The sequence below is a fragment of the Sapajus apella genome, unplaced genomic scaffold (assembly GCF_009761245.1).
Source record: "Sapajus apella isolate SASKATOON/1434 unplaced genomic scaffold, GSC_monkey_1.0 scaffold55, whole genome shotgun sequence".
Taxonomy (NCBI): Eukaryota; Metazoa; Chordata; class Mammalia; order Primates; family Cebidae; genus Sapajus; species Sapajus apella.
This window is the reverse complement of record NW_022436995.1, coordinates 8489989-8515011: the sequence shown is the minus strand read 5'-3', so window position 1 is coordinate 8515011 and position 25023 is coordinate 8489989. Positions and strand designations below refer to the sequence as shown.

Here is a 25023-nt window from a genome sequence, read left to right as displayed (position 1 = left end):
GTTGTCTTATTTATACAGTCAGGTTTACTTAAGTGGTCACCACGCCTTCTTTCATTTTATTCCTTTCTGGATTCAATTGTATTCCATTTGTTTATTTCTGCTTACTTCCCTACCTTCTAGATTTCCTACCCTGTGATTTCATTTATTCATTGGCATCAACTACTCCACTGGTTTATAAGTTCTTGTTAAAAATTATTGTTTCTCTTCAACAGTTATTTAAATTCACAGGTATACACTTTATTTATTAGCAGTGGTTTTTCGTTTTTGTTTTGAGACAGAGTCTCACTCTGTTACCCAGGCTAGAGTGCAGTGGCACAATCTCAGCTCACTGCAACCTCCACATCCCAGGTTCAAGCAATTCTCCTGCCTCAGCCTCCTGAGTAGCTGGGATTACTGGTGCCCACCATCACATTTGGCTAATTTTCGTATTTTTAGTAGAGACAGGGTTTCACCGTGTTGGTCAGGCTGGTCTCAAACTCCTGACCCAGCCTCCCAAAGCGTTGGGTTTACAGGTGTGAACCACTACGCCCAACCTATTAGTATTTTTTGTTTTAAGTGACAGGGTCTTACTCCATCACTCAGGCTGGAGTACAGTGTCACAATAATAGCTCACTGCAGTCTCAAACTCTTGGGCTCAAGTGATCCTCCTGCTTCAGCCTCCTCGGTAGTTGAGTCTACAGGAGTGAACCACCATGCCTGGCTAATTTTTATTTTTATTTTTTGCAGAATGGGGTCTTACTATGTTGCCCAGACTGGTCTTGAACTCCTGTCCTCAAGCAATCCTCCTGCCTCAGCCTCCTGAGTAGCTGAGACTACAGGAGAGCACCACCATGACTGGCTAATTTTTATTTTCATTTTTATTTTTAGAACAAGGGTCTCACTATGTTGCCCAGGCTGGTTTTGAACTCCTGGCCTCAAGCAATCCTCCTGCCTTGGCCTCCCAAAGTGCTGGGATTACAGGCATGGTGTCCACTTTTTAAACTATATTGTAAACTCTAATTACCTAACTATGCTGTAAATTCTTAATGTAGGGTCTACATGATCTCCTACTTTAAGTTTCAAGGGCAGGGTCAAGGTCCATTTTATTCATTACTATATGCTCAATCTCTATCACAGATTCTGATATACTCCTCTCTTAGATTAGATCCTTAATTTATATATTTAATAAATACTTCATGCATGTCTCTGATTGCTAGGTAATAAGCTAGGCAGTATGGATATAGCAGAGAACAAATGAGACCAAGTCCCTGACCTTGTGAAGCTTACCTTCTAATAGGGGCTGACTGACAATCAAATACATATACAGTATGTCAGGTGGGAGTAAGTGCATTGAAAAAAATAAAGGTAAGGATGTAGAGACTGATAAAGAGCAGGGACATGCTATTTGATATTAGAGTTGGGGAGAAAGTCAGGAAATGCCTCTCTCTTCAGGTTACATGTGAACAGTATGGAAGCACACCATTCGGACATCTAGGGGAATAGGATTCCAGGTAGAGGAAACAGCAGTTCAAAAGCCCAAGGTGGAAATGTGTGTTTGACATGTATGCAGAAGTGGAATAAGCAAAAGGGCTGGCCGGGGGAAATGGGTCAGAAAGGTAATGGGAAAACAGACTGTGTAATGCCATTTAGGCCACAGCGAGGTCTCTGACTTTTATTCCAAGTGATATAAGAGGTCATGAGCAGAAGGGGAGACCTAATATTTTAAAGAGATCACTCTGGCTGCTGGGTGGAGAGAACACATTGCAGGGAAGCAAGGATAGAAACTGGGAGGCTACTTGGGAGCTTTTGCAATAAAATCCTAGCAAGCAGTAATAGCGGTTTTGAATAGGGTAGCAAGAAAAGAATGATGAAAGGTGATCAGCTTCTTGAAATATTGAGGAAGAACCCACAAGAGCTGTGGATAAATGTGTATATAATCTGAGAATAAAAGAGGCATGAAGAAGGACTGCCAAGTTTTTGTCGTTAGCAACCTGTAGCATACAGTTTCCAACTACTGAGATGGGAAAAGCTGTAAATGAAGCAGGTTTCCAAAGAAATCAAGAGTGCAGTTTTAGATAATTTTGAAATGCCTAGAGGACATCCAACTGGTAATCAGATATGAGTCTGAAATTCAGGACACAGGCTAGGGCTGAAGACATACATTTGGACTTCCTCAGCATACAGATGACATGTAAAGCCAAGCTCACTTAGGAAGTGAATTAAACAGAGAAGAGGCGTAAGGACTGGAACTGAGGCTCTCTAACTTCAGAAGTCAGAAAGGTAGGAAGAAAACAGTAAAGGAGATGAGAAGGTACAAACAGTAAGCTAACAACAGACACCAAAGAATGGGGTCCCCCCCAGGCCATGAAAGTTGATGCTATATCTTCCCCACTGCCAAATGAAGCACCTTGCACAAAGTGTTCAAAAACCATGGGACTGATTTCAAAAGCAATACTTGGGGACAAATCTGACTGATTATATTATCTGCTCTTTGAAATTTTAAAGATGAGTCTAGTATAATACATATAGGGTTAGAGGTGTGCTCACCTTCACCTAAACTGTTAATGAGAATTTATTAAAAGATACGTCGTTACAAAGAATAATTTGAATTTATATAATAATCTTTAAAGGTAAGGAAAATAGACAGGGCACAGTGGCTCACATCTGTAATCCCAATACTTTGGGAGGCTGAGATGGGAGTATTGCTTGAGTCCAAGAGTTCAAGACCAGCCTGGACAATATAGGTGATACCTCACCTCAATAAAAAATGAAAAAAAAAATTAGCTGGGCATGGTGGCGCATGCCTGTGGTCTCAGCTACTTGGGAAGTGAGGTGAGAGGATCACTTGAACTGGGAGGTAGAGGTTACGGTGAGCCATGATCGTACCACTGCACTCCAGTCTAGGTGACAGAGTGAGACCCTGTATCAAAAAATAACTAAAAAGTAAGGAAAGTAAATATGTGAAAATAACATGTTAAAAAAGTCCACACAGGACAAAAGGGAGAAACAACCTGTGTTCACATTCCAACATCTGGACTCCCACACAAATTTATGCCACGTGTAAGATCAACTGCATCTGGATTTTACCATGTTTACTAAAATTATTTATGCCTAGAATTTCAAATTCTAGGAGAACCAAAATAATATGAATCACCCCAGCTGACTCCTATTCACAAAATAAATAACCTAAAGCTGATCATATATTTTCTGATAAAGCTGGTACAATCTCATATAATTAAAGTAGGCATCTATTTTCTATGACACTATTCTGTGTATTAATTTCTAAACATATTCCAATCAAATTATTTTAAATTATGAGCAGAAAGAATTTATAATAGGGAGCATATGTGCTTTTCTAGTGACTGTGAGGTAGGATCTAATTAAAGAAAGAATGGGAAGGCTGGCCTACAATCTGACTATAAATATTTCAGATTTCAGCATAACTGACAATATCCTATGTCATAAATGTCAATTTATTAGCAAAATAGTTATCAAAATGATTATGAAAATACCCCATTTTTGCCTCTTGGAGAAAAGACCTGGAGCATAATTGCATGTAAAATGACTTTTAATCACAATGGCAAAACAGGAAAACTGAAAATGACAGTATTACCACTGTTCTATGAAGGACACAGGGCACTTCCTTCATTAACTACGTGAACTAAATGCCACTGACTTAAATTCTACTTCTCACATAACATACTTCAAAAGAAGATTAGTGAAAAGAGGGACACAATTACTTTGTGAATTATTTATAGAGTGTTATCAATTGTTGAAAGGTTCTCCAAATGGATAGGAAACCTAAGAAAATAATCCAGTCACTAAAATAGTGAAAGCAATGGTTAGGATTTGGCTCAAGAAATAACCAGTAATTAAAAAGGGATGGTCTTATTCTAGGTAAGCAGGAAAGAAAGTGATCGTTATTTTGTTCCCTGGACAAGAAAAACGGTGAGCAGTCTATTTTAAAATAAATAAAAGTTATAAATTTATTTGTTGTTATTAGCTCACTGCAGAGACAGCTCCCTCTCTCAAATAGTAACATCAGTTCTTTTCTATGCAAATATTGCACAGCTTTCGAGATAGCCTGTATTCCCTGATTCTCTATTCTCTGAATGCCCTAGGGATTTACAGGACATCCATCAGAGAACAAGGCAGAGGTAAAGAGACAAAGGAAAAGAAAGCTCTCTGAGATCTCATTCACTATGAAAAAGTTTGATCAAGACAAGAGAAACCATTGTCTAAAATGCAACTCTTAATTCTCCTCATTGGCGCAGAAAGTTATGAGTTGGTCACACTCAGGTTCAATTATTAAATCTACTACCTTATTAAAACATATGGCATTTGTTAAAGCTAATATACTGTAGGATCATCAGTTTCTATAATTACAGATGATGCTTCTTTGCTCTTTGTATGACATTTTACTTATTCACCAAAAAAGCCTCTGCTTTTAGGTAAATTTAGAATAACAAGATAGAAGTCTTTCTTCAATTTAGAAGTTTTCAATTTCAAAGACTTTATAGTGTTGGCATAAAGGAAAACTAAAACAAAAAGAAAGGAGAGGGCAGAAATGAGAGGGTTAAACTATTAGGAGATACCTACAACATGAGACTATGTGTCTCCCACTTTAAAACAAGTAATCTGAGAGTTGACTGTATTACATTTTTCCAAAAGATTATAAGGCTGAACAACTCTGAACACAATACAAAACAAGCAAAACACTTATCTGCCATATAAAAGTGCATGAGCATACAAATACTGATACAAACAAAACAAAAATCTTTTAGTTTCTTGTGAGATTAATTTTAAAACCCTCTAGATTTCATCTTTTAATGCAATGATATGGTTTCAGTAACCACATGTAAACCAGCTGTGGTTCAGCTAATGAAAAATATAATTTTTAAATGTTAAATAAATTTAAATTTTTAAATAGAAATTTAATCCTCTAATCACTTGGTCTTTTTAGAAATTGTTCACTTAGTAGGTTTATTTGAAGGTAGATTTTATTAACACGTTTAGGGCTAACGGCCAAGCTTCGAAATTTTAATACGCTGTCACATACTAAAATAGCCATCCACAGAAATACTTCAAATAGTTTCAGGGAAATCAACACTGACAGTTGTTGCCTTCCATAATAAACACATTAGCCAGGCTCTAGCTGTTAAAATAGGAACTCCAAAGTAAACAGCAGTTGCAAAAAGAAGCTTTTATGTAAACTGTACTAGTTCAAATAGCAGTCTTTGCCAACCTTCCTTCTGCCTAAAAACCCGTTACAGATGCTTTACTACTGATTGCAAAATAACTTGTGGTTAAGATGTCCGGGCGTGGTGGGGTCACGCCTGTAATCCCAGCACTTTGGGGGGCTAAGCTGGGCAGATCACTTGAGGTCAGGAGTTCAAGACTAGCCTGGCCAACATGGCAAAACCCCATCTCTACTAAAAATACAAAAAATTATGCAGGCGTGGTGGCACACGCCTGTAATCCCAGCTACTCAGGAGGCTGAAGCAAGAGAATCACTTGAACCCGGCAGGCAGAGGTTGCAGTGAGCCAAGATCATCCATTATACTCCAGCCTGGGCAACAAGAGCGAAAACTCCATCTAAGGGGGGAAAAAAAGAAAGAAAAGAAAAGAAATAGAGCCCCTCAAACTGTTTAGGTCTCCAGTCAAATATGTTATTAGGTCACAGATATTAATTTCAAGATACTGACTGTACATAGGGCTCATAAATCAACCTAATCTATGATATGGGGAACTTGGCTAAGTTAGATTTTCAAGAGAAAATTACTGTAACTCTCCATTTGCTCATTTCTTCCCTTTCTACTCCCACACCTGCCTCAGAGTTAATGTGGGCATCACTACCTCCGTATTTCTTCCATAAGTTGACGTGACCTGGTTCAAGCCTTTAACACTCGCCACATCAACCAGAATAATGTCTTTTAATATATGGTCTGAATACCTTTGAGATCAAGGAAGCTGCAGTCATACTGATCTCCTGATCAAGGATTCTAAAAGAAGGTAGTGGGCAAACAGAGCAGCAAGAGATATAAAGCCTAATGATGAGAATGAAGGAAAGAAATGGAATAGTTAGGTAATATTTGTGAGGGAAAAATAGAAATACCTCGAGGATTAACTAGCTAGGAAACTCTCCTGAAACAACTTGATAACCATGTAATCTCTGTTTACATTTTCTGGGAAAACTAAGAAGAAATTACTTTCCAAAATCAGATACATAAACAGCTACTTCAAAAAACCTCCTTATTCTAATAATTAATATTCTATTGTGCTTTATAGTTAACAAAATATTTTACATATAGTAAAGTTTTTTGATTTGCACAAAAATTTGTGAGGTAGATATTACTATTATCCCCACTTCACTGATGAGGAAACCAAGGCTTGGTGAGGTTACTGACTGCTTCAAGATTCCTCTCTGTAAGCACTGGAGTGGGAAGTAGATTCTGGTCCTCCGAAGCCAAATCCTGTGCATGTACCAACAAGCTTTGTGTGAAAATAAACTGGTTGCTTCTAGATCCTGTAATTTCAGTTGTCTTCAACATTCTCCGGATATGGTCAGTGTTGCTTTTTTAAAAGCAATAGGGAAAATCGATTGAATGGCTCACTTTTCAGACCTGCATTAACTTTTTCAGGCCACTGGGGTACAATTTACTAAATTACCTCTTCTAGAACACTAAATAGTACCCTAGTGGGTCAAAGAGTAAATGCACCTCTGAAAAGTGAGCCATTTCTTCCCTTCTTCCCCGTAATACCAGATGTAATATGTCCCCTATGACAAAAATATTAACCCATTTCCATTAAAAACTCAAGAAATTGTCCCACACTAGATAAAATGAGTATGGGGAAGCTTCCCTAGGGAGCTGAGGAGGAGCAAAAATCTCTCTTCTATAATCCTGCCCACAATACTGTTGACAAGTCAACATGGACTTATAAAAAAATATTTGTTTTTCATTCAAGAGAGATTTATTTTAATCAAGACCTCAAAACAGAATAAAAATATAAATTCAAAGCTGATAGTTTCCAGGGGGCAGATGCAGAGGATATCATGATGGCTAGTTTCATCCTGCATTACAGTGTTTAAAAATAAGCTCAAGCATTCATCTTGCTTATGAAATAATAGATATATCCCAAATAGCTGGTCTTCCACATATATCATTATACTATAGGTAATCTCTTCGACCAAATGAAACAAACATTCCTTGGCTGGCATGTAAGCATATTATTACGTCTAATCTCCATAAAAGCAAACTCTCTAATACGTTTTTGAATTGTCTTAGGAATAACTATGGAGTGATTTAACATTTGCAAGCTACCTTAGCAAGGCCAATCTTTTAAGTTTTCAGCACTGTTAGTCCCTTACTCTTCTGGAAGATAGCTTTGCAATGAAAATAAGACAACTTTAATTTAAGAATCATCCAGCTTCTAATTAAACTGCCATAGGCAGCTGGTTGGATAAGTTTTAATCAGTTTCAATCACCTATTGATTGGTATACTGAAGCCTAAAAAATTAAAAGTAAAAGATGATTGGGGAATTGTCCCATCTCAGAACAACAGTAGAGCCCTCTGTAAATAACTCCTCTTTTAACCATCAGCTAAATGAACACTTCAATACTACGGTACAAAGTCTTCTGCAAAATTACTTTAACTAACAAGCAGAAATTTATCAGCTTCAGCCAAAATCAATGCTGAAATCAATTTGAACACTGGTTGTGTCTAAAGGGGCTCATTGGCAATTTAGGGAAATTACACCATGTAAATGCCTGTGCTTTAATTGAACAGTTTCATCAACTAGGCTGTGATTGCTGTCCATTCATTTATTTACTTTCGCTGCAGCTACCATTCTGCAAAGAAATGGCTTTTGTCAGGCGAGAGAGAGGCACTTTATCTTCATTTTGTGCACTTTTGTGCATAAAAGACTTCATGAAATGGGCATATCATGACTAGGGTCAAAAGAAACCAGGAGACTTTTCCTTTAACATAAAAACTGAACAACACAAGCTACCATCATATCTTATACCATCAAGGGACAGTCATCTTTAAACCAATAATAAGAAGGCATCTGGGTGACTTCCCTGCACATGATACTATGCCTCTACATTGATGAGCTATGTTCTGGACAACAAAAGCAAAGTATTTGGACCTTAAACCCAATTCTGCCAATGTTCTTTTTGAGATATATTTGTTGAATTCCAAAAATATATAAACTGTGTTAGAACATTCTCCCTTAAAAATTAAGTAAAATTCTGTTTTTTAAAACCCTTTGAGGTCACTCAAGGGAAGGTGCTATTCTCCAATCCATTTAGAAGATTAAAACTTAACAGTGTCACATATGCTTTTAAAATATGATAAATAGGAGGAGAAAGCAGAAAGCGGTCTATGTGAGGGGAGGGAAACTAACTTCCTTATAAAGACCAGCAAGCCCAGAATATTTAGATTCCAGAAATGATTTAAATACACTCATAAACTAACTCACAAACTTATGGCAGTAAAAAAAAAGAAAACCAAAGATAAAATTTCCAGGGAGTCATCTGCTGAACTGACTGAGGTTCAGAGATCAGCATAAACATTTCTGACATTGGGCTAATCAGTTATTCAAAGATTACAAGTTCCAGGGAAGGAAGGAGGAAGGGCAACAGCTATGTGTTCATATGGGTCTTCTATAAGATACATGTGCCTGGTGCAGAAAATAAAAATGCAAAGTACAACTGAAGTATATCTGCTTAGAGACTGCTGGCAGAGATTCTCAGGTTTGCATATATTCTGCTTATTTCAGCAACTCATAGAGCCAACCTGTAATTATTTACTAGGAACGGACTAAGAAGTAAGAAAGCCTGGGTTTCAGTGGTGGTCCTATCTTTGACTTGCTCTGAATCCTCAGGGAAATCCATTCACTTATCTGTGTTTCAGTTTCTTCATAAATCAAATGAGGATGGCGATACCTACTGTGCTCAGCTACATTCTCACACAACTGGGACCATAACACGAGGCTTGTGATTGGGGCCCACTGTGGAAACGTAAACACAACCACCGTGACTCTCAGTGCCTCTTCCATCTTGCATGTATGGAGGCAGGCAGGGCCTTGAAACATTTCCCTTGAGACTGCAAAAGAGCAGGGCAACTTCTCATTTGCCCCTTCAGTCAGTTACCCCAGCTGTTGTGCTCTACGAATCACCTCCAAAAGAAGTTAAAAGAGAAAAGAAATAAATGGTGTACACGAACTCAACTTTAACTAAGATAAAAATTCTTTCCATAATTTTATCCCATGCATGGTTTTCTCCACCGCTTACAAAGTTTCATTGGCTATATATATTCTGTTGCTGAGGCCATGTAAAAACTTATTTTATTCATAATTTTTAGATAACTTTTCTGAAAATTTAATTATGGTTTAATGAGTTTTATGTTTATTGACTAAGTATATTGTTACATTTTGCTGCTACAGTTAACCGTCGTAATAGAATTGGTATGTTTGAGAACCTCACACAATACATATCTTCCAAATACATTAAGCTTGTTAAAATGCAATATTGATTGTGCCCTAAAGCAAGTTCTAATTTTGTATGAACCTTTTTCATTTTATTCTTTAAATTCACAAAACAAAAACCATTAACTGCTTCTAGCAATAGTACTTTACTCTCTTTCTCTTTCTTTTTGCCATACTGACAAGGAATAGTAGGGAAATTTTAGGGTCAAGAAGACAATATGATATAAAGTCACATTTAAAAAGCAAATTAATGTTTTTTTTTTAAATTAATGCTTAGTACCCACAACCTAAATCTCTATTGCCATTTCCCCCTATAATTTTACAACCTGCTCCTCCAATTCAATGTTAGTGTACAAATAAGAACCTAAACATATTTCAGTCTAGTAAGGCAGCAATTTAACAGAAACATGGTCTCCTACATCAAAGTAACCAATGACAGAGCAAAGAAAAAAAAATTGTGGCAGAAAGTTATACACAGTAAATGCCTTTTGGACTTTCCAGTGAATTATTTTCCAAAAAAGCAATTTAAGTAAATACCCTAGATGCTATGGTATACAAATATTTGCTCGTGCAATATGCCAAACAAGAGACTACAATTTTCTAACACATCAAATACTGTAAAATAGCTATAAAAAATTTAATGTGTCTTATAAATCAAGAAATACACCACCTCCACTAGCACAACGATATAATTAATCCAGAGATTCAATTATTAAATTATAAGTTTTTGGTAAGTAAGGAGACCCAAAGGGTAGGCCAGATAACAAGTTATGTTCTCTTAACTGTCAGCCAAGAAATGGTTATTTTAACATTTACTAAAAAGCCTCTAAAATTAACACCTCAAGATGATATATCACTGACTTTTACATTTATACACTGATTTTATATCTTCCATCCAAAAACAATTTGGGTTAAAAATTAGGAAACTCAGAGACTGAATGGCAAACAGAAGAACCTTGGCTTGGGAAGCAGGTGTCAGAAGACCTGAGTTTTAGACTTGACTCAATCTTGGGCATGCCACTTAGCCCTTCCAAGCTTTATCTTTCTCATAAGTAAAAAGCAGGTAACTTACCTACTTAGCAAGGATTTCGCAAGGACTAAAAGACCCAGAGTGATCAAGTCCTGTCCATCTCTCCACCCTCCCCAGAGCTTACTCAACTCCAATTACACAAGTTCATGTCTATCTTAATCTTAGGGCTTCTGCCTGAGTGGTTACTTTTGCCTACAGGTTTCTTCTCCCACAATGTGCCTTAACTGATTCCTTCCTGTCTTTAGGTCTCAGCTCAAACAGCACCTCCTCAGGTCTTTCTGAGCACCTCTTCTACATTTTTTATAGAACTTGCAAGGTCTGATATAATCTTACTTCAGTATTTATTGTCTTGATTATTGTGTGCCCCACTAGTGTGAGCTCCGAATATTGGCCTTGCCTATCTTGTTCACGACTGGACTGCACGTTCTGAGAACAGTCCTCAGCACAGTGACAGGATGTTCGGTGAATAAATGAACATATACAAAACAAAACCACGCAACACCTGACATAAGATTTTTCTGGTAACTGAATGCCGAATTCAGTTCTGGGACTTTAGACTTGGGAGAAACCTGTGCAGTCATCTCACGTCCAAGTTTAAGTGGGAAATCTTTCTCAGCAGTTCTGAACAACAGCCACATCATTCTGCTTAAGGAAGGGGAGTTCACCACTTCCCAGAGTCACCTAGCAATGAACACCACATTGTGTCCATCCTTAAGATGGGAAGAATCTGCCTCTGCAGGTAAATCCCTGAAACACTCACCAGGTAAGGCACCGTGCTGGGCCCTGTGAGGACTCCCACCAAGATACCCTAGACATGACTCTCCTCCAGGGAACACAACCCAGTGGGAAGAAGAGTAGAAAGAGTACATTAATCACTAACCAAAGGCCGACTATCACAGAGACATTCAAGACAGGCAATTTCTGTCCAGTCTTCAGAAGAACACAAAGCAAACCTGTTCCTCATCTACAGAAATGCCCTTCCAACTTTAAATCAGCTGTCATGGAGCCCTTTAATCTTCTCTTCCTCAGAGAAAAGTTAGCCAATTCCTTTCAAACACTTCTTGGCTCAAATGCCAGTTCCTCCATGAGGCCTTTCCTGATCCTTCCTGAGGAAAGAGCTAAAAGCTATCATTCCTTCCTCAGCCCCCCAGATCTGTGCACCATACATAGACAGGAGGTCCAGACTGTGAGGTCCTGTGCACACTTGGGGACAGAACTTCTGCATCTATCCAGACACAAGTTTTATAGGCTAGGCTGTCCCCAGCATCTGACACAGTAACCTCCACACAGCACACACTCAGAACTTGGCTGCTGGACAGATGAATGAAGGACTGAACAGGCACAATTCCCTGATCCCTCATTATTCTCTCCATTGCTCCTCTGGGGGCTCTCTGAACTGTCCACATGTCTGTAAACATAAGCATCCAGAACTACATACAGGAATCCAGAATCCAAAACTACAGACACTATGTCAATCCCTGATGTTATGCCTTCTTGGTGTGGCAGGGAATAGATTTCAAATGGAAACTAGATCTCTTCCACCCTATAACACAGAAGTGTGCTAAGGTAATGTTTACCTGTTCACAACCACTTTTGCTGGGGACTTTAAACGTCTTTATAAATAAAAGATTTTTATTAAAACATTAGAAAGAAGTCTTGACACTTCAAAACTTTTTTTTTCCCTGAAAGGAGATGAGGTTGAAACACTTAGATTCAGCAAATTCTTACTTGAAATATTACCATAATGTATTGATTTTTACCAGACTCAACTGACTGAAAAGTTGTTTGTATAGCAATATTGGCCAAACCAATATACTAGAACAATTTTGTTACCCATAGTAATCAAGTGCATTTCTGAAGTATAATTATACTGTCATAAAAAATAAAACCAAGATACCCTTTTCCAAGCAATAAAACAATAAAGGCTATAAAACAAAAAGAAAAAAAGGCTAAATAAATGAGATTTTTAAAAATGAAATTTAGTGTCTTTCAAAAGCTACTGCCTCTTCTTCCTTCCCTTAAGCCAAGGTTAGCAGAAAATGATCAATACTTCAATCTCAATAAACATTTTCAATAATAGTTAATTCGTGTGGAAACAGAGTCTGAAAATCTCTGCTCAGCGACCTGTGACATCCTGTCATGTTGGTTGAATGCCAATAATCCATCATTGCCATAATGGATATGAGCATGTGTGAAGTTATAGGAACATGGAGGGGTGGGGAAAAGCAAAGGTGGGAAAGGTGCAGAGAACCATAGCTCAGGTTCATTCCTTAGGTTCGAATCAATACAATACACATTATCGTACAAAACAAACCTGTAACAGTGAATGCTGAGAGAAGGAGAAAAGGAAACATACGTAATTAATTTTATTTGACAAATATTCATTGATTTTCTGAAAACATTAATATCTTTGCCTGTCACATGATACTATAATGCAATCCAGCCATATACAAACATTTAATTTTGCATTAGGATGATGTCTTGTTTGCATGTTTAAATTATGATCTTGCCTGCAAGGAAAAGACTCTTTATGTGATTAGAAATTTAAAGTCAAAATAAATCAAACCATCATCCTAGCTTTCAGGTCAATTTTAAAACCATTTAAAAACTACTCTTAATTTACAAAATATACATCATGGAAAAATATATAAAGGAGTAGAGGGCCACTGACACAGCCACAAGTGAAGCTGCGTCCAGACCTCTTGCTCCCTCTTCAAGTTTCACATCTTCAGGTTGGCAGGTGAAAGAGGAAGTCCAGGTTTTCTAGGTACTATGTGGTTCCCAATATTTTCACTATCAAGGACTCTTTTCATTCTGTTTCCCCTAAGGAATTCAATGTTTTGAAATATTCTGTTTACTAAACAGCATTTAATTAGACAATTTAAGCACCTTCTCATTTTATATAAATGACCATCAGTGTTTCTAATTTTCATTAAATAAATCATGTGACTCTAATGAGTTAATATGATTCCGGCCCCCAAACACTAACTTAATGTTTTAGTTGGCCTCTACAGTCATATCACAAGTGCAAAACACAATCTAATAAGCCACAGGATCTCAGTTGTCACCTCGAAGGACCATCCCCAGCCCACTGCCCAGCAAATATCTCTTTTTAGATAAGGCAACAGAAAGGAGAAGAGACCAACACCTTTGAGAATTAGAATCCCCTCCCTCCTCTTATTGTCTCTAGGTAGGTTCAAATTAATTCGTAAATAACGATATACTTCCAATCTTCAAAACACCATCAAGGCAGTGCATATACTACCCATTATATCACTGAGAAAATTCTACCTCAAGTCCAGATCAGACTCTTATTCCATCCTGTGGGAAGGAGCTCGAGGTAGAAAATTCAGTTTTCAAACATCTGGCCCCAAAGCTAAAAATATGAGTCATAGCTTGAACAACTGGCATTAAGAAAAAAATAATATAGAAGATAATCCTTCAGTGATTGCTGGCTAACTGACCTAGCATGATTTAATCCTACAAGTTAAATATTACTTCATTTCTAGACCCAAAGTTTGAGTGACGCCATCAAATGATATGCCAAGGAAGCAGTTTGAGAGACTGGCTTTGGAATCAAACAATGTTTACAAAGTAACTGTTCCTGTTAATTACTTTCATTTCCATGTGACATACTATCCAAGAAAAGGAGACAGTGACCAGTGAGTTAATAGATAGTACACACTGAAAGTTTTAACATCTTGAAGAAAGTTAATCATGCAAATATCAATCTCCTTAGTTTGGGTATTCCACTTCTTCTAAGTGAATGTTATACAGCCTCTCAAAGTAGCTAGATATGAGGAAGATTCAATTAAAGAGCCCCACTAAAACCTCTACTTGCCTCATTGTCATTTCAGCCAGGACGTACTAAGGATCTATTTTATCCTTAAAACTGTGCTGGGTACACGAGAAAACACAAGAAAACAAAATGGACGCTGCTCGACCTTGAGACAACACTGCCCGGGGGAAGAACACCAAGCAAAAAGAAAAGAAATGCTGTGAAGAGATCTGGCTTTGCCGCTGAATGGCCACATGACAAGCCCTAGTTTTTTCACTGGTAAAATGGGCTTAACATTATACCAGCTGTCCTATAGCAATCCGAAAATAAATTAGGATTAAAAAATATTTTGAAACTTAAAAAAATCATTGTATTTAAGATAATATGTAAGATATCATTATTTATCAAACAACTACAGAATAGAAGAAAACATAGACGTATAATGTGTGTTAACATAAAGGCAGGATTTCTCAAAGTTAATTCAATACAACAATAATTCTGTGAGATGTTTATAGATGTGCATCAAAAAGAGTCCCATGGCCAAGTCAGGGTAGGAAATACAGAATGTAAATAATTTTTCTATTATTAGCACTACCATTACCAGTAGTTAACATTTAATAAGTTTCAGTCATAGTGCTAAGCCTTTTATGGATCATCTCATTTAACCTCACAACAACCTAGATATTATTATTACCCCCATCCTACAGATGGGAAAACTGAAGCATAAGACATCACATACTTGCTGAAGGTTACACAGCTAATTAGTGACAGAGGCAGGATTCAGCAACTTGCAGCACTTTAGGAAATGGGGCAACAACAAAAATATATTCATTACCTTTTCCTAAACTTTTCTTCTTCCTAGGCTTGGGCCACACTTTAAGGAATTCCTTTACATTCCATGTAGCCCAAATTCATAATCCAAGAAATACCAACTTAAAATTACCTAAGTCACTCTCATAATATAGAACACAGCTAATCAGGGGATAGCACACAGAATACATGTTACTATTTGGTTTAAATGTGTGGGGCTCGAATTTCATATTGCACAACTGTGAAGGACATCTACACTTAAAGTAGGAAAATGTATCAATTGTTAAATAATATACCTGGTAATTCCACATGATTATAACATCCCTTGAAATTCCCAACATTCCATCAAGTGAAGTAAGACTGCATTATTAAACTTCTGCTTTGTACTTACTAGCTTTATTACACTTTAAAGAAAAAAATGGAATAAGCCCATTAGGCAGTTTTGTTACCAATGAGTGGATTTTCCAATATTTTCTTCATCTAGTTTATGTAGCATAGCCTATAATGTAATCATTCCGTTTGAAAACCCACAATTTTTATCATCAACACCATTAAGGTAAACTTAGTGTAGAAGAAACTCAATCATAACATATCAAACGCTTACTTTATAGACATTAGTAAAGTAGATCCACATTTTTTGATGATTGTACCACTTCTTTGTGCTGTACTAAAACCCAGGGATATAAGAACAATAATACAAGCCGAAGCCCAGGCAAAAATGACACCCAATGATCAATGACAAGTGGTTACGCAATTTGGCATCTTCACCTCCCCTCTTAAGAATCATACAGGCAATATGGTAAATGAAGTTTCTTCTTTTTTTTTTTTTTCTGAGACAGAGTCCAGCTCTGCTGCCCAGGCTAGAGTGCAGTGTTGCAATCTCTGCTCACTGCAACCTTTGTTTCCCAGGTTCAAACAATTCTCCTGCCTCAGCCTCCCGAGTAGCTGGGACTACAGGTGCATGCCGCCATGCCAGGCTAATTTTTGTATTTTACTAGAGACAGGGTTTCGCTGTGTTAGCCAGGATGGTCTCTGTCTCCTGACCATGATCCACCCGCCTCAGCCTCCCAAAGTGCTGGGATTACAGGCATGAGCCACTGTGCCCGACCATGAAATTTCTTTGTATAAGAAATCTACTAAATAAGCACTAAAATTATCAAGATACTGTAATTTACCATCCATAAGCAATCATGTCAAAAACATTACATCTTATAACCCTCACAGTAGCATTAGCAATGGTAGCTAAACGAGTTCTTAGGATAAGCTGCTAACGTCACACACAGCATTCTAACAAATTAAAAAACTTGTGCCAAGGACATGTGGAAGAATGGTCCCTTTGATACAGTAGCCCTAAAGAAAGGAGAAGTTCTAGCGATGCTTCTTAGCTAAAAACAACATCAACAGAGTGAAAGGGGAGTTACTGTTTAATGGTGGAGAGTTTCAGTCATGCAGGATGAGGAGTTCTGTGCATGAATGGTGTTGACAGTTGCACAACAATGTGAATGTACTTAATGTCACTGAACCATAAACTTAAATATGGTTAAAATGGCGAATTGTGTTATGTGTATTTCGCCACAATTTAAAATAATAATTTTAAAAACAACATTAACATAATTTCACGTTTTAATTTTTCCTTGGGGGATCAGCATGTTTTTTCTACTTCTCTGTACACTCCCCCTTTTAAAAGATAAACCCGGCCAGGCGCAGTGGCTCACGCCTGTAATCTCAGTACTCTGGGAGGCTGAGGCAGGTAGATCACAAGGTCAGGAGTTCGAAACCCCATCTCTATTAAAATTCAAAAATTAGCTGGGCATGGTGGCACATGCCTGTACATCCAGCTGCTCGGGAGGCTGAGGCAGGAGAGTCCTGAGAGGCAGAGGTTTGCAGTGAGCTGAGATCGCACCACTGCACTCCAGCCTGGGCAACAGAACGAGACTTAATCTCAAAATTAATTAATTAATTAATTAAAAAAATAAACCTATGTTTCAAAATAAAGGATTAAAATTTCAACATCTATATAGAATATTATGTCTAGTAAAAATTCTGCTGGGGTTTTGTGGTCTTAGGCTTCTTCCCTTCTAGAATAGTAAATTCACAATAGACCTTCAATTAGTGATGTAAAACTAAAGATTTGGTGAAATAACACAGATAAGTAGGTTAGGAGTCTAAAGACACACTTTTGATTTCCATTTGGAGTCAACAAAAGGAATACAAACAGCTGCCAGAAATGTCTCTTGTGTATTATATTTGGCTATCAGCACAAAGGCATTAAGAACGAAGCTTCAAGCTTTGAAAAGTGTTCCTTCCAGTGATCTCAATAGAAGTAAATCAGAGTGTACATGTTCCTTCTTCCTCTTTCCTTTCTATAGGTACCTGAACTCAAGAACCTTCAGAACACGGTAAAAATCCAAGTCAGACAGTAAGGAAGAGAAGACTAAGATGAGAAGATACCATTTATACTGAAGGTTGTGCGGGAAGAAAGGCTAGTATGATCCAGGGAAGGAGAATGGTAGCTGTAAAATTCATTAGACACATTGGGCCTCCATTTTCAGGGCCAGGCCCAAGGCCCAAGAAACATGTAAGAAACATGTCATTATTTATTTCTCTGAATTATCATAGCGGAAAGACTTCACTTTCAGACCAACTGTTCATAATGCTCAATCATCTGCAGGAAAAAACAATCCAAACATGTGAACATAAGTTCTTAAAGAACTATACTCAGGAGAAAGGACTCACATCTTGGCTGTAACTGCAGGGGACACTGAAGCCCTGAATGGGTTACTGGACCAAATGACTTCAAAAGAGCTTCTAAGCTTGAGAAATCAAATTCTATACCAAGGCTGCATCAGTAAGAAGGGATGTTCTGGGATTTTAGGATGTAAACCTTCATGGTCATAGAATAGGGCAGTTTTTGATCTGTATTCATGTGGTTATTCAGAACTTAAAATTCTAAGAACATGGGTAACCAATTAGAAAATAAGTTAATTATTTTACAATTCTGGAAATACATATTAATATCCACGTTAAAGTATCTGTGGTTGTGATCTGATATCACAACCATAATGCGATGCAGGGTTAGTGTGTACATGGAAAACAGCTCTCTAGAGGAAAGTTTTATTATTCCCTCAGGGCTTTCTTACAGAGTATGGATTTTTTAATTCCTAGTGGAATATTTTTCATACACCATTGCAGACTATTAAGTACCAGATATTACATTATGTAGTTTAAACTTTGCACTACTGCATAAGAAGACTTCCCTGTTGGAGAACTATTTTTTATGGCTAGCATTTTTTAATATGAAAATGAACATTCCTTTGGGGTAAGATCACTGCAACTGGAATTTGGGAGAACTTTATAACTTAACATATTCATCAATGTGTAGAAATTCTCTCAGAGGAGCAGGGTGAGGAGAGAAGAAAATACAACAGGAAGAAGGCTTTTTAATAACTTACAGTGTTGACACAGGGCAAAGCAATGGTATTTATAAGGTCTGGCTTCCACTGGGCATAACTGTAAACAGGCAGGGGACTAGTGTAGGGTGCTAGCAAGTTAATAATAATAATAATAATAATAATAATAATAGTGTTAAAAAGCAAAGGAAAAAAATGCATTAAACTTCAGGCCAGTTAAAGGTACACTTACTAACGGCGGACTATTAACTACACACTCAGGAGAGATGCAGACACGGAAATATTAAAAAGGCAATATAAATGCACTTTCCAGGCAATTCTTGAGAAAATAGATGTCTTGCAGAATTTTGGAGTCAAATATGGAAATAAAATCTAAGTGCTAGTGGTCATTTAAAAATCTTCATCACAGAGAACTTGGATACTCAGTATTTGGAAAAGTGGATAGAAAGCTTAAACAAAATTGACTACTCACTTGTAGACTGTGCCTCCATTGCCATGACCAAGAGTGTCCCGATACCGTATGTCTTGTTCATTCATCTCCACAAGAAAGAAAGAAAAACAAAAAGGGTGTCATGCTGTGGATGGAAATGTCAAGGAAAAGCAACTCTGGGCCATAAACAACAAGCAGTCTGGGTCATTTCAAGTTCAGCTGCAAGAACAAGAAGATCAATACAACATTTGCTGTCCAATTTATAAAAGACGATACCAAGGGACAAAGTGATGGAAAGTTTAATGACAATTTGTTTGCCTGGGTCATTTCATTAAAGTTTGATAAAAGGTGTCAAAATGGAATGATATAACATAGCTCAAAAGGGTCAGGTCAGAGATACTGATAAGAAAACAGTCTCCAGGACTGCATATAACCAATGCCAAAGAGCACTGCACATAACCAAAGTCAAACTTAGGAAGACGACAACACACACACACACACACTCTCTCTCTCTCTCTCTCTCTCTCTCTCTCTCTCTCTCTCTCAGTAATCTAATGCATGATCTGTAAATAAATCAGCCCTAGAAAACTCCTCAGATGATCTCCATAATTAACACCTAACAAACTAAATGTTTATGATTTTCCTAGAGTAGATACAGCTTTCTCTGCAAATAACAAACTAGTATACAGCAATATTAGGTAGAAATCACATTATAAAGATGGAAAAGTACCAAATCAGTGTACTTAAGATGCACATATAGTCAAATATTATAACATATAAAAGAAAAATACATCAGCATGTAATTTTTATTAAATATAAGTCATTTTCAGAACTTAATATATAAAACAGTTTGCATGTTTTCCAAGGCTCTAAAAAACCTATTATCCCACAAATTTGTATCATGAATAGTAGGTGAATTATGCTAGTGCCCACAAAAAAATGTTTTAAGAGTTGTAGAGAGCTCCCTATATAATTATTTATCAAATGACTTTAAGACTAGTCAGACTTTATTTGATACATTCAGTAATTTTCTACACACCAGTCCAGATGCTTAAAAATTAACTGCCAACTTTATTCACTAAGTGGATTTAATAAAGGTGTCATTTTCCATAGAGCTAAAGCTTGGGAAAAGCCACAGTAAGCCCTGAAAAAAAAAATCAATTTCCAGGGAATTGCACTGCCTTGCATGGGCAGAAAATGGATGGAGTTTTTAATTCAATATCACTTGGAAAAAAAATAGTTTGCTCTCAGACCAGTATAGTAAAGCTTTAAATATTTTGCTCTACTCTAAACTTCCACCAATTGAATAAAGCAAGGGTTCATTTACCCAGGGAAATATTTTCCCTCTACACATTTCTGAAGTTGAGGCTTCAGAGAGCTGTGATAATTAGAGTACAATGCAGGTAACAGAAACAGCTTCCTTTCCAAGCTGTTTTACCAATCCTAAAAGAATATTGACAGATTAATGTGTAAAGGCCAATTCAGCACCCAATTTAATTGTAGTACAACCAGACTGATGCAATTTAAAATCAGCTAATTACTATATTTAGGGTCAGTGAAGTAATGAAAGACAAACCAGAACAATTGGCAACTATTTTCCTATTTGAGGGGAATTCTGTTCATCTGCTTTTTTATATTACTAATACAGAAAAAAAATATTTTAAGCTGTATAAAAGATGTGGTATAGATAAAATAAAACCTCATTATTCTGAATGGAATGATAAATTTTAAAGCAGCATGACGAAAAGTAGCACATAAAGTGACGAGATGCTAAACTAGCAGAGTTGCTGTTTGGGTAACTTAGATCGATGAAGGATAGGTAAACAGCAGTATCCATTGGTGGGCACAATTTCTCTAGGTAATCTAAGCGTTGTCTCTAACAACCTGATTTGTACTATTAACTAACAAGCTGCACTCTCATCCTGGCTTGACATAAATTTCTAGGAGAGACATTTCACTCATTCAAGTACACAAATTCTGAATTTGTGGCACGAAGATTTAAGCATAAGCTGGAAGCCGCTATGTAGCAGATAGGGTCTAGGCTGAGGAGGGACCCCAGTCTGCAGTCATATCCCCTCCACTACTTCATAGGCAAAGGGGTAGGTATGGCATGTCTCTGAGCATGTTCAAATGGTATAATCCTGGTATCATAGTCTTTTTACCACTGATATCCACTAGTGTTAAAAAGAGAAGGGAAGAAGCTACCCAATCCACATTCCCAGCACTCCAACCTAACAAGGAGTGGGAGGCATCCAACACTGTCAGGGTACAGGCGGGGAAGGAGTGCAGGGAGGAGAAGGGGAGAGGAAGAATGTTTGTTGCAAGGGTATGTGCATGTGCATTAATCACTATCTAAGCAAATTCAAGGATAGAAAAAAATCAAGACAAATATAGAATCCTTCAGATAACCAGGAGGATTGCAAGAGTCTCATAAAAAGCAAGTTTTTTTTGAAGAGCAAGTTCTAGAACCATGTCACTTAGATAGTACCCATAAAAAGTGACTAAAGTGTTCCTACAATGTGTTTCTACAAAGTTTTAAGGTTATGCAAACTTTGGCCTGTGAACTGATTGAGAGTTTTTTTGGTTTGGGGAGTTTTTTTGGGAAGGCATACGAAGTCTCACTCTGTCACCCAGACTGGAGTGCAGTGGTGCTATCTCAGTTCACTGCAAATTCCACATCCCAAGTTCAAGTGATTCTCCTGCCTTAGCCTCCCCAGCAGCTGGGATTACAGGTGTGCGCCACCATGCCTTGCTAATTTTTGTATTTTTAGTAGAGATGGAGTTTCACCCTGTTGGCCAGGCTGGTCTCAAACTCCTGACCTCAGGTGATCAGCCCACCTCAGCCTCCCAAAGTGCTGGGATTACAGGTGCGAGCCACCATGCCTGGCCTGATAGTTTTTTAATATTAAAAAATATCAGGTTATTTTTCTTTTTGCTTAAATTTTCTAATTTTATTATGCTGTACAAATACTCCTCATGTAAAAACATTTGGGAGGGATAGGAAAAACAAGGCAGAGGCCAAGAATTGATTATAAAAAATATTTTTAGAAATTCCTATCTCTGATCAAATGGGTTAATTTAATTGATCTTAACTATGAAAAACTCGTTAAAGGGACTAAAATCAACTAGTAGTATTTTTGCCTTTTTCATTTAGATAGGAATATTAATTCAACTTTTCAAAATGAAGCATAGAAAGAGTGTTCATCATATAAGAAAGTGATATTTATAAGCTTATGGAATATTGTATTTAAATATTACAGTTGGGATCAAGTATCATTTTTTTAAAAAATCACAGAATTTTACAGCATCCTGAGACCACTTAGCCCACTTCACTTAGGTTTATTGCATGACTAGTCAATAACAGCTAGTCAAGGCTAGAACTCAGTCTTTCAGTACACTCCAGTTCAACATCATAGCTCAGCAGTTTGTCTCGGGTGTTAAGTATGGAGGGACATTCCTATCAATGGCCACTGGCCCACAGGAAGGTACACAATTAACTAAAAGACACTCACCAGTTAAAAGCAATTTCATTAGCTATGATGTTTAAGAAGAAAAACGTTTTTAAAGTCAAACAGCTCTTTAAATTGAAAAGAGGTGAAGGATTTTTATTCAATAACAATACTGAGTCATTTTTAAATACAGTCCAGTTTCCTTGTTTTGACTAAAAAAAAGGCAGAATAACAAATGTGAGGGAGGAGGAAGAAAAAGCCACAAAAGTTACAATTACATGTCAACTGCCAAGATAGCAAATGACCTTAGAGAAATGACTGGCACTGAGCTCCGTTCCTGCTGCAAGAGAGGCAGGGGCTGTAAAAGAAACAGAGACAGCAACAACCCCTGGGCAGTCAGGTTGGGTGGGGTGGGTAAAGGAGGATTGCTGTGTAGTTTAGATTTACATACACAGTCTCATTCATGCTTCAGTCTTCATATGTAATCTAAGACGAACTGTAAGAATCTAAGAGTTACATATACTAGTAATAATAGTTTTTAAACCTAATTTTACAATAGATACCTATTCTCCCCTTTTTTTTTTCCTAAATATAAAAAGGTGATCCTGTTGTTCATTTTTCGGTTTTGTTTTTGTTTTGAGACAGGGTCTTGCTCTGTTGCCCAGGCTGGAATGCAGTGGTGTCATACTGGCTCACTGTAACCTCTGCCTCCTGGGTTCAAGTGATTCTCATGCCTCAGCCACCTGAGTAGCTGGGATTAAAGGCGTGCACCACCATACCCAGCTAATTTTTAATATTTTTAATAGAGAAGGGGTTTCACCGTGTTGGCCAGGCTGGTCTCAAACTCCCGGCCTCAAGTGGGCCTCCTAAAGTGCTAGGATTACATGCATAAGCCACCACCTAAGCCTTTAGAAAAACTTTAGAAAAACGGTCAGTATTTTTCTAAAGGTTTTTGAAGTTTTTCTAAAGGCTTTCTGAAGTTCTCAAAATAACAGCTAAAAGATACAACTGGACCAGAATTAGTTCTAGATCTGATTTGAGTAGATTTATACTTGGAAAATACTGCCACCCTCTCCATAAAATCGAAAAAACAAAAAAAAAAAAAAAAAAAAAGAAAAAGAAAAAAATAACTTTAGAGATGCAAAAGCCAAAGTCACTATCTTTGGAGTAAGTGTGCACTTTTTAAATTCTTCAAATTGACCCTCTGGGCTATTTCTAATCAGTTTCAAATCAAGGGCCAATGTTAAACAGATGATGCCACACTAGAACTGAAGTAGGAAAAACACATCAGTGCGACTGATTTATAGCTCTCAATAAAACATGCCAAAAATATCTTCTGATTTATTTTTTTAAGCTGCAAAAATGGAATTACCTCAACTTAAAAGGGCTAACAGGAAAACAATGTCTCCATTCCAAAGATTGTATGTTAAACTTTTTAAGAAGTGCTTGATCTAATGAAATTAATGGGAAAAATGAAATGGAATTCAATTATGAACCAGCAAAGAAAATATTCTTTGCTTATTGTCTGTCTGTATTAAGAAGAATCAGTACCTATTGCTTATAAATCATTAAAATAAAAATGCTCAATTAATCCTTATTTTATATGTAAAGGTCTGACAGAAACTAGTCCCATCACTAGACCTTTGCTTCACAAATCGAAGCAATAATGGTTTCAGAAAGCAGTCACACTCTATGAGCAGACAATTGGAGAGATTTAGTAAATCCCACTTTATAGAGCAGAGACTAATCGGAAAACACAGGCCAGTCAAATGTTTCTTATGAACTGTTGACACTATATCAATGCTGAATCAATTGGTGGCATTTACTCTGAGTGACAGAAAAGAAATAAATATTTATATCACATAACCTATATCAATGAACCCAGGCAGAAAGCTATTTCTAACTTGTCAATATTTGATTATCTTGAAGAATCATGTCCCTTTCTTTTAATGATTAATATGAATTCCTTATTAAATCTAAGTGGAGGCTAGTGGAAAGGCAAATCATTATTAATGCTTGAGAGCATAAACCACTAAAATAAAAAACTATGCTCAAGTGTTAAAGTATCATTAAATGTGACTTACATCTTCCATATCAAGTGGTTTCAGTGTTTAGCCCAGAAATTTATTGATGCCAACAACTGTGCATAGTACCTCACTGCAATGCAATTTCACTCACTGTTTAGTTACCCCATAGCACTAAGGAATTAAGGAATTAGTAGAAGGAGACATTTTAAAAGCTTCCAAAGGTGGGTTTTTCGGTTTTTGAGGGGATTTTTTGAGTGCAAGTAAATGTAAGAAAGGCTAATCCTTATTTAAAAAAAAAAAAAAAAAAAAAGTCCTATTGTTTAATATGAGGTTATCACATTCCCAAAGGAAAGCAATAGACAATCTTTAAGTGTCAAAAATCCTTGCCATGACATCTCCCACCATAGAGAACCTCATAATTGAAGCCACTAAGACATCTATGGTACTAGGTTTACCGTCAAAACATTATGAGCATATCGGAATGCTTATTTTTTGCAGTGGAAAAAACTGTTTTTCATTTTTGAAAGAAGAGTCTATGACAGGTTATTTTCCATTGCCTGGGCTGAACAAATGTAGTTAAAGCTTCTTAATTTATGTCAATTTTGAAATATATTTTCCAG

General features: G+C 37.0%; 1 protein-coding gene across 11 annotated transcripts in view; it reads right to left on the bottom strand.

Moving 5' to 3' along the window:
* MAP2K5 (mitogen-activated protein kinase kinase 5) overlaps window positions 1-25023 on the bottom strand; it is a 261524-nt gene that overhangs the window by 183638 nt on the left and 52863 nt on the right. For all 11 annotated transcript variants that reach the window (XM_032244603.1, XM_032244610.1, XM_032244604.1 and 8 more), the window contains one exon: window positions 18970-19034. In XM_032244603.1, the coding sequence (XP_032100494.1) occupies window positions 18970-19034 (65 nt within the window). The remainder of the gene's footprint in view (window positions 1-18969; window positions 19035-25023) is intronic.